General features: G+C 50.8%; 1 protein-coding gene across 2 annotated transcripts in view; it reads left to right on the forward strand.

Moving 5' to 3' along the window:
* The window catches only part of DDX11 (DEAD/H-box helicase 11), a 72,385-nt gene that overhangs the window by 50,217 nt on the left and 2,649 nt on the right, over positions 1 to 19,519 (forward strand). The window contains exons 16-21 of one of the 2 annotated variants that reach the window (XR_012801887.1): positions 1,035 to 1,155; positions 1,787 to 1,927; positions 14,258 to 14,370; positions 14,918 to 14,990; positions 15,184 to 15,304; positions 17,803 to 17,952. Coding sequence is in view for 1 of the 2 variants with exons in the window: in XM_075602322.1 (XP_075458437.1) it covers positions 1,035 to 1,155; positions 1,787 to 1,927; positions 14,258 to 14,370; positions 14,918 to 14,990; positions 15,184 to 15,286; positions 17,802 to 17,952 (702 nt within the window). In the remaining variant the exon portion in view is untranslated. Of the gene's footprint in view, positions 1 to 1,034; positions 1,156 to 1,786; positions 1,928 to 14,257; positions 14,371 to 14,917; positions 14,991 to 15,183; positions 15,305 to 17,801; positions 17,953 to 19,519 lie in introns of both variants that reach the window. The other variant, XM_075602322.1, reaches the window with a different exon arrangement.

A 19,519-nucleotide genomic window follows, 5' to 3' on the forward strand; every position in this document is an offset into this window, starting at 1 on the left:
CACTGCTTACTGACCGCTCCCCCCATGTGCTGGATGTATATTCCTATGTCACTGCTTACTGACCGCTCCTCCCATGTGCTGGGTGTATATCACTATGTCACTGCTTACTGACCGCTCCCCCCATGTGCTGGGTGTATATCACTATGTCACTGCTTACTGACCGCTCCCCCCATGTGCTGGGTGTATATTCCTATGTCACTGCTTACTGACCGCTCCTCCCATGTGCTGGGTGTATATCCCTATGTCACTGCTTACTGACCGCTCCCCCATGTGCTGGGTGTATATCCCTATGTCACTGCTTACTGACCGCTCCCCCATGTGGTGAGTGTATATCCCTATGTCACTGCTTACTGACCGCTCCTCCCATGTGCTGGGTGTATATCCCTATGTCACTGCTTACTGACCGCTCCCCCCATGTGCTGGGTGTATATCCCTATGTCACTGCTTACTGACCGCTCCCCCCATGTGCTGGGTGTATATCCCCATGTCACTGCTTACTGACCGCTCCCCCATGTGCTGGGAGTATATCCCTATGTCACTGCTTACTGACCACTCCCCCATGTGCTGGGAGTATATCCCTATGTCACTGCTTACTGACCGCTCCTCCATGTGCTGGGTGTATATCCCTATGTCACTGCTTACTGACCACTCCTCCCATGTGCTGGGTGTATATCCCTATGTCACTGCTTACTGACCACTCCTCCCATGTGCTGGGTGTATATACCTATGTCACTGCTTACTGACCGCTCCCCCCATGTGCTGGGTGTATATCCCTATGTCACTGCTTACTGACCGCTCCTCCCATGTGCTGGGTGTATATCCCTATGTCACTGCTTATTGACCGCTCCTCCCATGTGCTGGGTGTATATCCCTATGTCACTGCTTACTGACCACTCCTCCCATGTGCTGGGTGTATATCCCTATGTCACTGCTTATTGACCGCTCCTCCCATGTGCTGGGTGTATATACCTATGTCACTGCTGTGAATATGTTGATCTTCAACCTGCTTATTGTGTTATGTTCTTTTTTCCCAGCTGTTTGGCTTCATGGAGAAATACCGAGGGGCGGAGTGTGTTCCCTCCAGCAAAGACACACAGAAAATTCCCGGGCTCCAGCAATTCCTGCAGGATCTGAGTCAGAGGGAGAAAGGAGGAGGTGAGAGGAGAGGCATCTGCACTATGAGATGGGATATAGGGGCAAGTATCTTAAGCAGCACTGGTGTGGGGACATGGAGGCAAGGTGTGGATGTGGTAGCTCTAGTTGGCTGCGCCAGCAGCTCTTGTTGGTGGATGTGGCAGCTGTGGTTGGCTGGGCTGGCAGCTCTGGTTGGTGAATGTGGCAGCACTGTTGCGTGGATGTGGCAGCTTTGGTTAGTGGGGTTGGCAGATGTGGCAGCTCTGGTTGGCTGGGCTGACAGCTCTGTTGTGTGGATGTAGTAGCTATGGTTGGCTGGGCTGACAGCTGTGGTTGGTGCATATGGCAGCTCTGGTTGGCTGGGCTGACAGCACTGTTGTGTGGATGTGGCAGCTCTGGTTGGCTGGGCTGACAGCACTGTTGTGTTGATGTAGTAGCTCTGGTTTGGTGGGCTCGCAGCTTTGGTTGGTGGATGTGGTTGTTTTTTTACTGCAGAGTAGGGGAGCAAGCCAGAGCCCCACGAGGAAACACTCTCTTGTCTTATCTCTTGCTGCGCGTTCTGTGGGTGAGCGCGGCTTCTCCCAGCATTGGTCTCCGTGACGGTCACTTGGTTTGCAGGGGGTGTGATGTATATATTGTGTCTGCCCCTCAGCTGCTGCTGTCTCTGACAGTCTCCTGGAAGAGGGGGAGAACGGGCAGCAACGCACAGCCTCTCCACTCATGCAGATCGAGGGCTTCCTATCTGCACTGACAAATACCAACCAGGACGGCAGAGTCATCCTGCACAGACAAGGTACCTCCTCCCCGCCAACAGCCATCCACGTGCACAGTGACTCCTGCAGGCCTTGTACAGGGACACTAAAAAGCAGTAGTACTGTGCTTGATTGTAGGAGAGCATACTCCTTGGAAACAAAAGGGGGGGGGGGAAGCTCCTTAGGTCACATTTCAGAAGCTCTGATTTATAGCAAGGGTGTTCCCAAAGTGTCCCACACCTCATATCACAACTGCTGCTCTTATATTACACACCCACAAGCACGTCCCACACCTCCATATCACAACTACTGCTCTTCTAGTACACACCCACAAGCACGTCCCACACCTCCATATCACAACTACTGCTCTTCTATTACACACCCACCAGCACGTCCCACACCTCCATATCACAACTACTGCTCTTCTAGTACACCCCCACAAGCACGTCCCACACCTCCATATCACAACTGCTGCTCTTCTAGTACACACCCACCAACACGTCCCACACCTCCATATCACAACTGCTGCTCTTATAGTACACACCCACAAGCACGTCCCACACCTCCATATCACAACTGCTGCTCTTCTAGTACACACCCACAAGCACGTCCCACACCTCCATATCACAACTGCTGCTCTTCTAGTACACACCCACAAGCACGTCCCACACCTCCATATCACAACTGCTGCTCTTATAGTACACACCCACAAGCACGTCCCACACCTCCATATCACAACTACTGCTCTTCTAGTACACACCCACCAGCACGTCCCACACCTCCATATCACAACTACTGCTCTTCTAGTACACCCCCACCAGCACGTCCCACACCTCCATATCACAACTGCTGCTCTTCTAGTACACACCCACCAGCAGGTCCCACACCTCCATATCACAACTACTGCTCTTCTAGTACACCCCCACCAGCACGTCCCACACCTCCATATCACAACTGCTGCTCTTCTAGTACACCCCCACCAGCAGGTCCCACACCTCCATATCACAACTGCTGCTCTTCTAGTACACCCCCACCAGCACGTCCCACACCTCCATATCACAACTGCTGCTCTTATAGTACACACCCACAAGCACGTCCCACACCTCCATATCACAACTGCTGCTCTTCTATTACACACCCACAAGTACATCCCACACCGCTATATCACAACTACTGCTCTTCTATTACACACCCACCAGCACGTCCCACACCGCTATATCACAACTACTGCTCTTCTATTACACACCCACCAGCACGTCCCACACCTCCATATCACAACTACTGCTCTTCTAGTACACACCCACAAGCACGTCCCACACCTCCATATCACAACTACTGCTCTTCTAGTACACACCCACAAGCACGTCCCACACCTCCATATCACAACTACTGCTCTTCTAGTACACACCCACCAGCACGTCCCACACCTCCATATCACAACTACTGCTCTTATATTACACACCCACAAGCACGTCCCACACCTCCATATCACAACTGCTGCTCTTATATTACACACCCACCAGCACGTCCCACACCTCCATATCACAACTACTGCTCTTATATTACACACCCACAAGCACGTCCCACACCGCTATATCACAACTACTGCTCTTCTAGTACACACCCACAAGCACGTCCCACACCTCCATATCACAACTACTGCTCTTCTAGTACACACCCACAAGCACGTCCCACACCTCCATATCACAACTACTGCTCTTCTAGTACACACCCACCAGCACGTCCCACACCTCCATATCACAACTGCTGCTCTTCTATTACACACCCACCAGCACGTCCCACACCTCCATATCACAACTGCTGCTCTTCTATTACACCCCCACAAGCACGTCCCACACCTCCATATCACAACTACTGCTCTTCTAGTACACACCCACAAGCACGTCCCACACCTCCATATCACAACTGCTGCTCTTCTATTACACACCCACAAGCACGTCCCACACCTCCATATCACAACTGCTGCTCTTATATTACACACCCACAAGCTCGTCCCACACCTCCATATCACAACTGCTGCTCTTATATTACACACCCACAAGCACGTCCCACACCTCCATATCACAACTGCTGCTCTTCTAGTACACACCCACAAGCACGTCCCACACCTCCATATCACAACTACTGCTCTTCTAGTACACACCCACCAGCAGGTCCCACACCTCCATATCACAACTGCTGCTCTTCTAGTACACACCCACAAGCACGTCCCACACCTCCATATCACAACTGCTGCTCTTATATTACACACCCACAAACACATCCACACCTCCATATCACAACTGCTGATCTTCTTTTACACACCCACAAGCACGTCCCGCACGTCCATATCACAACTGCTGCTCTTCTATTACACACCCACAAGCACGTCCCACACCTCCATATCACAACTGCTGCCCTTATATTACACACCCATAAGCACGTCCCACACCTCCATATCACAACTACTGCTCTTCTAGTACACACCCACAAGCACGTCCCACACCTCCATATCACAACTGCTGCTCTTATATTACACACCCACCAGCACGTCCCACACCGCTATATCACAACTACTGCTCTTCTAGTACACACCCACAAGCACGTCCCACACCTCCATATCACAACTGCTGCTCTTCTAGTACACACCCACAAGCACGTCCCACACCTCCATATCACAACTGCTGCTCTTATATTACACACCCACAAACATGTCCCACACCTCCATATCACACCTACTGCTCTTCAATTACACACCCAGAAGCACGTCCCAGACGTCCATATCACAACTGCTGCTCTTCTATTACACACCCACAAGCACGTCCCACACCTCCATATCACAACTGCTGCGCTTCTAGTACACACCCACAAGCACGTCCCACACCTCCATATCACAACTGCTGCTCTTATATTACACACCCACAAGCACGTCCCACACCTCCATATCACAACTACTGCTCTTCTAGTACACACCCACCAGCACGTCCCACACCTCCATATCACAACTACTGCTCTTATATTACACACCCACAAGCACGTCCCACACCTCCATATCACAACTACTGCTCTTCTAGTACACACCCACAAGCACGTCCCACACCTCCATATCACAACTGCTGCTCTTCTATTACACACCCACAAGCACGTCCCACACCTCCATATCACAACTGCTGCTCTTATATTACACACCCACAAGCACGTCCCACACCTCCATATCACAACTGCTGCTCTTCTAGTACACACCCACAAGCACGTCCCACACCTCCATATCACAACTGCTGCTCTTCTATTACACACCCACAAGCACGTCCCACACCTCCATATCACAACTGCTGCTCTTATATTACACACCCACAAGCACGTCCCACACCGCTATATCACAACTGCTGCTCTTATATTACACACCCACAAGCACGTCTCACACCTCCATATCACAACTGCTGCTCTTCTATTACACACCCACAAGCACGTCCCACACCTCCTTTTCACAACTGCTGCTCTTATATTACACACCCACAAACACATCCACACCTCCATATCACAACTGCTGATCTTCTTTTACACACCCACAAGCACGTCCCACACGTCCATATCACAACTGCTGCTCTTCTATTACACACCCACAAGCACGTCCCACACCTCCATATCACAACTGCTGCCCTTATATTACACACCCATAAGCACGTCCCACACCTCCATATCACAACTGCTGCCCTTATATTACACACCCATAAGCACGTCCCACACCTCCATATCACAACTACTGCTCTTCTAGTACACACCCACAAGCACGTCCCACACCTCCATATCACAACTGCTGCTCTTATATTACACACCCACCAGCACGTCCCACACCGCTATATCACAACTACTGCTCTTCTAGTACACACCCACAAGCACGTCCCACACCTCCATATCACAACTGCTGCTCTTCTAGTACACACCCACAAGCACGTCCCACACCTCCATATCACAACTGCTGCTCTTATATTACACACCCACAAACATGTCCCACACCTCCATATCACACCTACTGCTCTTCAATTACACACCCAGAAGCACGTCCCAGACGTCCATATCACAACTGCTGCTCTTCTATTACACACCCACAAGCACGTCCCACACCTCCATATCACAACTGCTGCTCTTATATTACACACCCACAAGCTCGTCCCACACCTCCATATCACAACTGCTGCTCTTATATTACACACCCACAAGCACGTCCCACACCTCCATATCACAACTGCTGCTCTTCTAGTACACAAACACAAGCACGTCCCACACCTCCATATCACAACTACTGCTCTTCTAGTACACACCCACCAGCAGGTCCCACACCTCCATATCACAACTGCTGCTCTTCTAGTACACACCCACAAGCACGTCCCACACCGCTATATCACAACTGCTGCTCTTATATTACACACCCACAAGCACGTCTCACACCTCCATATCACAACTGCTGCTCTTCTATTACACACCCACAAGCACGTCCCACACCTCCATATCACAACTGCTGCTCTTATATTACACACCCACAAACACATCCACACCTCCATATCACAACTGCTGATCTTCTTTTACACACCCACAAGCACGTCCCACACGTCCATATCACAACTGCTGCTCTTCTATTACACACCCACAAGCACGTCCCACACCTCCATATCACAACTGCTGCCCTTATATTACACACCCATAAGCACGTCCCACACCTCCATATCACAACTACTGCTCTTCTAGTACACACCCACAAGCACGTCCCACACCTCCATATCACAACTGCTGCTCTTATATTACACACCCACCAGCACGTCCCACACCGCTATATCACAACTACTGCTCTTCTAGTACACACCCACAAGCACGTCCCACACCTCCATATCACAACTGCTGCTCTTCTAGTACACACCCACAAGCACGTCCCACACCTCCATATCACAACTGCTGCTCTTATATTACACACCCACAAACATGTCCCACACCTCCATATCACACCTACTGCTCTTCAATTACACACCCAGAAGCACGTCCCAGACGTCCATATCACAACTGCTGCTCTTCTATTACACACCCACAAGCACGTCCCACACCTCCATATCACAACTGCTGCGCTTCTAGTACACACCCACAAGCACGTCCCACACCTCCATATCACAACTGCTGCTCTTATATTACACACCCACAAGCACGTCCCACACCTCCATATCACAACTACTGCTCTTCTAGTACACACCCACCAGCACGTCCCACACCTCCATATCACAACTACTGCTCTTATATTACACACCCACAAGCACGTCCCACACCTCCATATCACAACTACTGCTCTTCTAGTACACACCCACAAGCACGTCCCACACCTCCATATCACAACTGCTGCTCTTCTATTACACACCCACAAGCACGTCCCACACCTCCATATCACAACTGCTGCTCTTATATTACACACCCACAAGCACGTCCCACACCTCCATATCACAACTGCTGCTCTTCTAGTACACAAACACAAGCACGTCCCACACCTCCATATCACAACTACTGCTCTTCTAGTACACACCCACCAGCAGGTCCCACACCTCCATATCACAACTGCTGCTCTTCTAGTACACACCCACAAGCACGTCCCACACCGCTATATCACAACTGCTGCTCTTATATTACACACCCACAAGCACGTCTCACACCTCCATATCACAACTGCTGCTCTTCTATTACACACCCACAAGCACGTCCCACACCTCCATATCACAACTGCTGCTCTTATATTACACACCCACAAACACATCCACACCTCCATATCACAACTGCTGATCTTCTTTTACACACCCACAAGCACGTCCCACACGTCCATATCACAACTGCTGCTCTTCTATTACACACCCACAAGCACGTCCCACACCTCCATATCACAACTACTGCTCTTATATTACACACCCACAAGCACGTCCCACACCTCCATATCACAACTGCTGCTCTTATTTTACACACCCACAAGCACGTCCCACACCTCCATATCACAACTACTGCTCTTCTAGTACACACCCACAAGCACGTCCCACACCTCCATATCACAACTGCTGCTCTTATATTACACACCCACCAGCACGTCCCACACCGCTATATCACAACTACTGCTCTTCTAGTACACACCCACAAGCACGTCCCACACCTCCATATCACAACTGCTGCTCTTCTAGTACACACCCACAAGCACGTCCCACACCTCCATATCACAACTGCTGCTCTTATATTACACACCCACAAACATGTCCCACACCTCCATATCACACCTACTGCTCTTCAATTACACACCCAGAAGCACGTCCCAGACGTCCATATCACAACTGCTGCTCTTATATTACACACCCACAAGCACGTCCCACACCTCCATATCACAACTACTGCTCTTCTAGTACACACCCACAAGCACGTCCCACACCTCCATATCACAACTGCTGCTCTTCTATTACACACCCACAAGCACGTCCCACACCTCCATATCACAACTGCTGCTCTTATATTACACACCCACAAGCACGTCCCACACCTCCATATCACAACTGCTGCTCTTATATTACACACCCACAAGCACGTCCCACACCGCTATATCACAACTGCTGCTCTTATATTACACACCCACAAGCACGTCTCACACCTCCATATCACAACTGCTGCTCTTCTATTACACACCCACAAGCACGTCCCACACCTCCATATCACAACTGCTGCTCTTATATTACACACCCACAAACACATCCACACCTCCATATCACAACTGCTGATCTTCTTTTACACACCCACAAGCACGTCCCACACGTCCATATCACAACTGCTGCTCTTCTATTACACACCCACAAGCACGTCCCACACCTCCATATCACAACTGCTGCCCTTATATTACACACCCATAAGCACGTCCCACACCTCCATATCACAACTACTGCTCTTCTAGTACACACCCACAAGCACGTCCCACACCTCCATATCACAACTGCTGCTCTTATATTACACACCCACCAGCACGTCCCACACCGCTATATCACAACTACTGCTCTTCTAGTACACACCCACAAGCACGTCCCACACCTCCATATCACAACTGCTGCTCTTCTAGTACACACCCACAAGCACGTCCCACACCTCCATATCACAACTGCTGCTCTTATATTACACACCCACAAACATGTCCCACACCTCCATATCACACCTACTGCTCTTCAATTACACACCCAGAAGCACGTCCCAGACGTCCATATCACAACTGCTGCTCTTCTATTACACACCCACAAGCACGTCCCACACCTCCATATCACAACTGCTGCGCTTCTAGTACACACCCACAAGCACGTCCCACACCTCCATATCACAACTGCTGCTCTTATATTACACACCCACAAGCACGTCCCACACCTCCATATCACAACTACTGCTCTTCTAGTACACACCCACCAGCACGTCCCACACCTCCATATCACAACTACTGCTCTTATATTACACACCCACAAGCACGTCCCACACCTCCATATCACAACTACTGCTCTTCTAGTACACACCCACAAGCACGTCCCACACCTCCATATCACAACTGCTGCTCTTCTATTACACACCCACAAGCACGTCCCACACCTCCATATCACAACTGCTGCTCTTATATTACACACCCACAAGCACGTCCCACACCTCCATATCACAACTGCTGCTCTTCTAGTACACACCCACAAGCACGTCCCACACCTCCATATCACAACTGCTGCTCTTCTATTACACACCCACAAGCACGTCCCACACCTCCATATCACAACTGCTGCTCTTCTATTACACACCCACAAGCACGTCCCACACTGCTATATCACAACTGCTGCTCTTATATTACACACCCACAAGCACGTCTCACACCTCCATATCACAACTGCTGCTCTTCTATTACACACCCACAAGCACGTCCCACACCTCCTTTTCACAACTGCTGCTCTTATATTACACACCCACAAACACATCCACACCTCCATATCACAACTGCTGATCTTCTTTTACACACCCACAAGCACGTCCCACACGTCCATATCACAACTGCTGCTCTTCTATTAAACACCCACAAGCACGTCCCACACCTCCATATCACAACTGCTGCCCTTATATTACACACCCATAAGCACGTCCCACACCTCCATATCACAACTACTGCTCTTCTAGTACACACCCACAAGCACGTCCCACACCTCCATATCACAACTGCTGCTCTTATATTACACACCCACCAGCACGTCCCACACCGCTATATCACAACTGCTGCTCTTCTAGTACACACCCACAAGCACGTCCCACACCTCCATATCACAACTGCTGCTCTTCTAGTACACACCCACAAGCACGTCCCACACCTCCATATCACAACTGCTGCTCTTATATTACACACCCACAAACATGTCCCACACCTCCATATCACACCTACTGCTCTTCAATTACACACCCAGAAGCACGTCCCAGACGTCCATATCACAACTGCTGCTCTTCTATTACACACCCACAAGCACGTCCCACACCTCCATATCACAACTGCTGCGCTTCTAGTACACACCCACAAGCACGTCCCACACCTCCATATCACAACTGCTGCTCTTATATTACACACCCACAAGCACGTCCCACACCTCCATATCACAACTACTGCTCTTCTAGTACACACCCACCAGCACGTCCCACACCTCCATATCACAACTACTGCTCTTATATTACACACCCACAAGCACGTCCCACACCTCCATATCACAACTGCTGCTCTTATTTTACACACCCACAAGCACGTCCCACACCTCCATATCACAACTGCTGCTCTTCTATTACACACCCACAAGCACGTCCCACACCTCCATATCACAACTGCTGCTCTTATATTACACACCCACCAGCACGTCCCACACCTCCATATCACAACTACTGCTCTTATATTACACACCCACAAGCACGTCCCACACCGCTATATCACAACTACTGCTCTTCTAGTACACACCCACAAGCACGTCCCACACCTCCATATCACAACTACTGCTCTTCTAGTACACACCCACCAGCACGTCCCACACCTCCATATCACAACTGCTGCTCTTCTATTACACACCCACAAGCACGTCCCACACCTCCATATCACAACTGCTGCTCTTCTAGTACACCCCCACCAGCACGTCCCACACCTCCATATCACAACTACTGCTCTTCTAGTACACCCCCACCAGCACGTCCCACACCTCCATATCACAACTACTGCTCTTCTAGTACACACCCACAAGCACGTCCCACACCTCCATATCACAACTGCTGCTCTTCTATTACACACCCACAAGCACGTCCCACACCTCCATATCACAACTGCTGCTCTTATATTACACACCCACAAGCACGTCCCACACCTCCATATCACAACTACTGCTCTTCTAGTACACACCCACCAGCACGTCCCACACCTCCATATCACAACTGCTGCTCTTCTAGTACACACCCACCAGCAGGTCCCACACCTCCATATCACAACTGCTGCTCTTCTAGTACACACCCACCAGCACGTCCCACACCTCCATATCACAACTACTGCTCTTATATTACACACCCACAAGCACGTCCCACACCTCCATATCACAACTACTGCTCTTCTAGTACACACCCACAAGCACGTCCCACACCTCCATATCACAACTGCTGCTCTTCTATTACACACCCACAAGCACGTCCCACACCTCCATATCACAACTGCTACTCTTATATTACACACCCACAAGCACGTCCCACACCTCCATATCACAACTGCTGCTCTTCTAGTACACACCCACAAGCACGTCCCACACCTCCATATCACAACTGCTGCTCTTCTATTACACACCCACAAGCACGTCCCACACCTCCATATCACAACTGCTGCTCTTATATTACACACCCACAAACATGTCCCACACCTCCATATCACACCTACTGCTCTTCAATTACACACCCAGAAGCACGTCCCAGACGTCCATATCACAACTGCTGCTCTTCTATTACACACCCACAAGCACGTCCCACACCTCCATAACACAACTGCTGCGCTTCTAGTACACACCCACAAGCACGTCCCACACCTCCATATCACAACTGCTGCTCTTATATTACACACCCACAAGCACGTCCCACACCTCCATATCACAACTACTGCTCTTCTAGTACACACCCACCAGCACGTCCCACACCTCCATATCACAACTACTGCTCTTATATTACACACCCACAAGCACGTCCCACACCTCCATATCACAACTACTGCTCTTCTAGTACACACCCACAAGCACGTCCCACACCTCCATATCACAACTGCTGCTCTTCTATTACACACCCACAAGCACGTCCCACACCTCCATATCACAACTGCTGCTCTTATATTACACACCCACCAGCACGTCCCACACCTCCATATCACAACTACTGCTCTTATATTACACACCCACAAGCACGTCCCACACCGCTATATCACAACTACTGCTCCTCTAGTACACACCCACAAGCACGTCCCACACCTCCATATCACAACTACTGCTCTTCTAGTACACCCCCACCAGCACGTCCCACACCTCCATATCACAACTACTGCTCTTCTAGTACACACCCACAAGCACGTCCCACACCGCTATATCACAACTGCTGCTCTTCTATTACACACCCACAAGCACGTCCCACACCTCCATATCACAACTGCTGCTCTTCTAGTACACCCCCACCAGCACGTCCCACACCTCCATATCACAACTACTGCTCTTCTAGTACACCCCCACCAGCACGTCCCACACCTCCATATCACAACTACTGCTCTTCTAGTACACCCCCACCAGCACGTCCCACACCTCCATATCACAACTGCTGCTCTTCTATTACACACCCACAAGCACGTCCCACACCTCCATATCACAACTGCTGCTCTTATATTACACACCCACAAGCACGTCCCACACCTCCATATCACAACTGCTGCTCTTCTAGTACACACCCACCAGCAGGTCCCACACCTCCATATCACAACTGCTGCTCTTCTAGTACACACCCACAAGCACGTCCCACACGTCCATATCACAACTGCTGCTCTTATATTACACACCCACAAACACATCCACACCTGCATATCACAACTGCTGATCTTCTTTTACACACCCACAAGCACGTCCCACACCTCCATATCACAACTGCTGCTCTTCTATTACACACCCACAAGCACGTCCCACACCTCCATATCACAACTGCTGCTCTTATATTACACACCCACCAGCACGTCCCACACCGCTATATCACAACTACTGCTCTTCTAGTACACACCCACAAGCACGTCCCACACCTCCATATTACAACTACTGCTCTTCTAGTACACACCCACAAGCACGTCCCACACCTCCATATCACACCTACTGCTCTTCAATTACACACCCAGAAGCACGTCCCAGACGTCCATATCACAACTGCTGCTCTTCTATTACACACCCACAAGCACGTCCCACACCTCCATATCACAACTGCTGCTCTTATATTACACACCCACAAGCACGTCCCACACCTCCATATCACAACTGCTGATCTTCTATTACACACCCACAAGCACGTCCCACACCTCCATATCACAACTGCTGCTCTTATATTACACACCCACAAGCACGTCCCACACCTCCTTATCACAACTGCTGCTCTTCTAATACACACCCACAAGCACGTCCCACACCTTCATATCACAACTGCTGCTCTTCTAGTACACACCCACAAGCATGTCCCACACCTCCATATCACAACTACTGCTCTTCTAGTACACACCCACAAGCACGTCCCACACCTCCATATCACAACTGCTGCTCTTCTATTACACACCCACAAGCACGTCCCACACCTCCATATCACAACTGCTGCTCTTCTATTACACACCCACAAGCACGTCCCACACCTCCATATCACAACTGCTGCTCTTCTATTACACACCCACAAGCACGTCCCACACCTCCATATCACAACTACTGCTCTTCTATTACACACCCACAAGCACGTCCCACACCTCCATATCACAACTGCTGCTCTTCTATTACACACCCACAAGCACGTCCCACACCTCCATATCACAAGTGCTTCTGTTCATTTGCACACCCACAAAGCCGCTCGGCCCTGCAGTTACTGCTATAAAGCCCGCTTTGTTGCCTGTGACTCTCCCTGACCGCGAGTGAGAGAGCGATCAGTAACCCATGGACATGGGTGTTATAGGAGTGTGTGCAGGGACGAGCATTGCGCCCTGTATTTAAGGTGCATGTATTCGTGCTCTGGATGTATATGGGGTGTGCATTCCTGTAACGCCCGTCTCGCCTCCCTTACAGGCACCGTGACTCAGAGCAGCCTGAAGTTCTTAATGCTAAACCCGGCTGTGCACTTTGCAGAGGTCCTGAGAGACTGCCGCGCTGTTATCATCGCAGGAGGGACCATGCAGCCGGTACGGAGCTGCCACAGGGTTACCCGAAAAACGTGGGGCGGGGGGATTTGTGGCATTGTGACTCATTGATTCCCAAATCTGTTCAAATCTCCCAAACATGACACTGTGTTGAACGTGCAGATAACACTATTCAGTGTGTTTTAAATACTGCTCAGCACAATGGGCTGCTGGTATAGCTGAACTCGAGGTACGGAAGTACCGAGCCAGCACCCCGTGCCAAGTAACTAAACATCCACAGAAAAGTACCTTCTCCTTCTGTTACTGTATTACTCTATACCTGAATGTCCTCAGTAAGTAATGTTGTGGGTCACATAGAGGAGAGCTTGTATTGAATTATCTTAAGCAGGGAAATGTTAGCGGCTGTCTGCGATTACTCGGTAAGCCTGGATCAGAGCTGATAACAATACTGCTCATAAATACTCTGACACTAGTCACCGAAGGTTCCAGGGGTCAGTTCTACACAGTGTGGCCCGGATACTCTTGTAGAGATCCCGGGTCTCACAGACGAGCTCGCTCCCCCTGCAGTGCCTGTGTCATTATCTTACAGGTGTCGGATTTTAAGCAGCAGCTCCTGATATCCGCGGGTCTGACCCCTGAGAGGATTGTTGAGTTCTCCTGTGGTAAGTGATACGTCCTCATCCTAAAGGGAGTTATTTGGGTATATGGCTATGATACAGAATGCACCCTCTCTGTGCTTACTGACCACTCCCCCCATGTATTGGGTGTATATGCTATATCCGTGTCCCTTAGTGGAGTGCACTGTAGTGAGTGGTTACACAGGGTGTCATCTTCATTTATTTTGTTTGTCATCAGGTCATGTGATTCCTCCTGAAAACATACTACCCATAGTGCTCTGCAGCGGGCCAACTAGTCAACAGCTGGACTTCACCTATAAGAAGAGGAATCTGCCTGAGATGGGAAGTGTCACTTCTGGGTCCGTCCCTTGTGCAGTCTGAGCTGGAGGGTCACACAGTGCCGACTCCAGGGCACCTTGTGACCTACACATGGACCAATATGCAGATCTCTCTGAAAGAGATTAAAAGGCAGTATGCTAATTACAGTAACATCAGGCGTTTCTTATAGCTTGGAAATGTAGGACCAGAATGCACTGGGACAGGACCGGAAAACAGGTAGCACTGCTGTGTATAAAGAAACGACCACAGAGTGCGGATGTATTACTGCAGTGTCACTGCCAGGTCAACAAACACACACAGTGACCGGCAACCTCTGCGTGCACATTACTAATGTACATGGAGTACTCCCGCGAACGAGTGCAGGCTCGGAATGCGACAGTTGATCGCGGCCCTCTCACCGCGACCAAGTCTCCTTCGGCGGTCGTCCGCAGAGGGACCCACAGCCGATGTCTGCTTTGCCCCGTTAAGTTAATTTAAGGGTTCATTTAGCGGTTAAAGTGATTAGGGTGAGGGGTTTTAGGGTTAGGGGCTAAGGTTTGTAGGGCAGGGGGTAGCGTTGGTATTAGGGGTTAGGATGAGGGTTTTTGAAGTGAAACTTCTTAATTGGCACCTAGTTCTGATGGGTCAAAACTGGAGAGATGGAGACGAAATGTGAAACGGAAGTGACGTCACGGCTCCCTCCCCCCGCTCCCCCCACACGGCTGATGACATGCCGCGCATGCGCACTACTAATGGCGACGTTTACGGACTTCTGCACATGCGCAGAAGCGGCTGGCAGCGGCGCCGTTCCCCCAACATGTCCGCTGCCATGCCGCGCATGCGCAGTAGTCAGAGGAAAGCCACGCATGCGCAGAAGCGGCTGGCAGCGGCTGGCAGCGGCGCCGTTCCCCTCCCGCTGCCCGCTGACATGCCAATGGACAGGAAAAGAGGAGGTATGGGTAGGAGGGAGGAGGGGGTGGGAGGACCGATGAAGTGGGAGTGATGATATCGGACCTGGCAACGATGTCCACATTAAAGGACACCAAAGGAAGAATAGGCTGGGGAGAGGGACATCACATTGAAAATATCGAGTGAGATTAACTAGTTAGGGGGATTGGCAGCGAGACAGATACGGGCAACAGAAAAAAGGTGAACAGGAGAGACAGAGAGAGTTGGGAAGATAGATATGGTAAGAGAGAGAGAGAGAGAGAGACTGAGAGAGTGGGGAAGATAGATATGGTAAGAGAGAGAGAGAGAGACTGAGAGAGTGGGGAAGATAGATATGTATGGTAAGAGAGAGACTGCGAGAGATGGATGGCTATAAATAAGGACCTGGTCGATAGCTGTCTCTTCTCACACGCTTCACTCAGTCTCTAGTGGAAATGAAAGGGACGTTGCATGCACAAACAAGCGAGAGGAACATGTGGAAATTGTGAGGTACAGAGGTCTCCCCGCACAGTCCTAGTGATTCTGTGTGTGTGCAGCGAGTAGCAGGACAGGGCAGAAGTGGATGTGCATTCCCTGCCCTTGCAGCCAGCCGTTCAGTGCCTGTGTTTGTATATGAATAAGGTACAGTCAGTGTCAAATGCTGCCGATGCTGCTTCTGATGGTGAGATATAGCTGCATGCAGCTCCTGGTGTCCTGTGCTCTCTGCTAATATGCACTGAAGGAACCATCCAGACTGGCATGAGCCTTCAGCAGAACAATTAAAGACTGTCAAAACAGGACACACTAAACACTGGGAATCTCAGTGCTAGTAAATACTCAGGGTTAAGGAAATAGCAAGGTATCTGTATGACAAATCTCAACTGTCAACTCAAATGAAATATAACATTGTTCTATGTACTGGAAATATCTGATCTATACAAAGTCAGCAATATATCAGATTGTAAAATGCTAATTTATTTGCGTTTTGTCAATGAAATTGTATTTTGATTTTTAATTAAAACATCACCAACACAAATACAATTTCTGTGACAAAAGTCAAAGAAGTTTCACTTACTATGCGCGTGCACAGCACACAGCTTTTTTTAGGGTAAGGGGTTATCTATCTATCTCAATGTCTTTTATCGCGCAAGCATACACACAGCGAACCCTGCTCCCACGCGCTTGGGGTAAGTTAGGGACTTACCTAGGTGGCAAAGCGACGGGGCGGTGAGAGATCCCTGTGACGAGGCGAGTAGCAGCTAAATGCCGGCAGAGATTGGGTTGCGGCAGAATGGCCGCAACCAAATATCCTAGACCGTACATGCTAGTATTTTAACGTATTCACTGCTGTAGCGGTCAGCAACACGCCTCACAGTATTAGATCACGTCACACACATTGCTGGCTGCTCTGGCAGGGTCTCACCCGGACAGGATGAGCGATGGCTGCTAGTCTTTGTCTGGGAGAGCACTGCACTATGGAGGGTTCTACCTCTCGCCCTGCAGGGTCTGTTGGACTGAGATTAGTTAGTATAAAATCAGCTCCATCTCCCCAGCTCTCCTGCAGATCATTCTCTCCGGTGAAAGTGATGAGGGACGTTTTCTCTCTCTGCAGATGGACGAGACGGGCCGGATCCTCTCAAACCTGTGCAATGTGGTCCCGGGTGGGCTGGTGTGCTTTTTCCCATCCTACGAGTATCAGAAGCAGATTCAGGCTCACTGGGACAGGACCGGGCAGCTAAAGCGCCTGGCGCTCAAGAAGAAGGTCAGTGAGTCTGTCAGTGCAGCAGCACCTGCACCTCGCCGTGTCCGTTGACCCCGGCACATACTCCTGAGGCCGCCTCTGTGTCGCATACTCCTGAGGCCGCCTCTGTGTCACATACTGCTGAGGCAGCCTCTGTGTCACATGCTCCTGAGGCAGCCTCTGTGTCACATACTCCTGAGGCAGCCTCTGTGTCGCATACTCCTGAGGCAGCCTCTGTGTCGCATACTCCTGAGGCAGCCTCTGTGTCGCATACTCCTGAGGCAGCCTCTGTGTCACATACACCTGAGGCAGCCTCTGTCTCGCATACTCCTGAGGCAGCCTCTGTGTCGCATACTCCTGAGGCAGCCTCTGTGTCACATACACCTGAGGCAGCCTCTGTCTCGCATACTCCTGAGGCACCCTCTGTGTCGCATACTCCTGAGGCAGCCTCTGTGTCACATACACCTGAGGCAGCCTCTGTGTCGCATACTCCTGAGGCAGCCTCTGTGTCGCATACACCTGAGGCAGCCTCTGTGTCGCATACTCCTGAGGCAGCCTCTGTGTCGCATACTCCTGAGGCAGCCTCTGTGTCGCATACTCCTGAGGCAGCCTCTGTGTCGCATACTCCTGAGGCAGCCTCTGTGTCGCATACTCCTGAGGCAGCCTCTGTGTCGCATACTCCTGAGGCAGCCTCTGTGTCGCATACTCCTGAGGCAGCCTCTGTTTCGCATACTCCTGAGGCAGCCTCTGTTTCGCATACTCCTGAGGCAGCCTCTGTGTCGCATACTCCTGAGGCAGCCTCTGTTTCGCATGCTCCTGAGGCAGCCTCTGTGTCGCATACTCCTGAGGCAGCCTCTGTGTCGCATGCTCCTGAGGCAGCCTCTGTGTCGCATGCTCCTGAGGCAGCCTCTGTGTCACATGCTCCTGAGGCAGCCTCTGTGTCGCATGCTCCTGAGGCAGCCTCTGTGTCACATGCTCCTGAGGCAGCCTCTGTGTCGCATACTCCTGAGGCAGCCTCTGTGTCGCATACTCCTGAGGCAGCCTCTGTGTCGCATACTCCTGAGGCAGCCTCTGTGTCACATACTCCTGAGGCAGCCTCTGTGTCGCATACTCCTGAGGCAGCCTCTGTGTCGCATGCTCCTGAGGCAGCCTCTGTGTCACATGCTCCTGAGGCAGCCTCTGTGTCGCATACTCCTGAGGCAGCCTCTGTGTCGCATACTCCTGAGGCAGCCTCTGTGTCGCATACTCCTGAGGCAGCCTCTGTGTCGCATACTCCTGAGGCAGCCTCTGTGTCACATGCTCCTGAGGCAGCCTCTGTGTCACATACTCCTGAGGCAGCCTCCGTTTCACAGTGTCAGTCTTGTATCTGCAATGGAGAAGCTGCTGGAACAGTTTTGCTCCTTGACCATGCCATCGAAGTCCAGGGGGATTAGGGTGCGGTTGTAGGTGGGTGGTGGGGGGGGGGGGGGTAAACTTGTGGATACAGAAAGAGGGGCAGAAGGGTAACTGAAAGAACGTCAGTGGTACTTTCTTCTTGTAGAGCGGCGGAGTATGGGGGGGGGGTGTATTGGATGAGGGATGCAGACAT

The sequence above is a fragment of the Ascaphus truei genome, chromosome 5, assembly GCF_040206685.1.
Source record: "Ascaphus truei isolate aAscTru1 chromosome 5, aAscTru1.hap1, whole genome shotgun sequence".
NCBI classification, from domain to species: domain Eukaryota; kingdom Metazoa; phylum Chordata; class Amphibia; order Anura; family Ascaphidae; genus Ascaphus; species Ascaphus truei.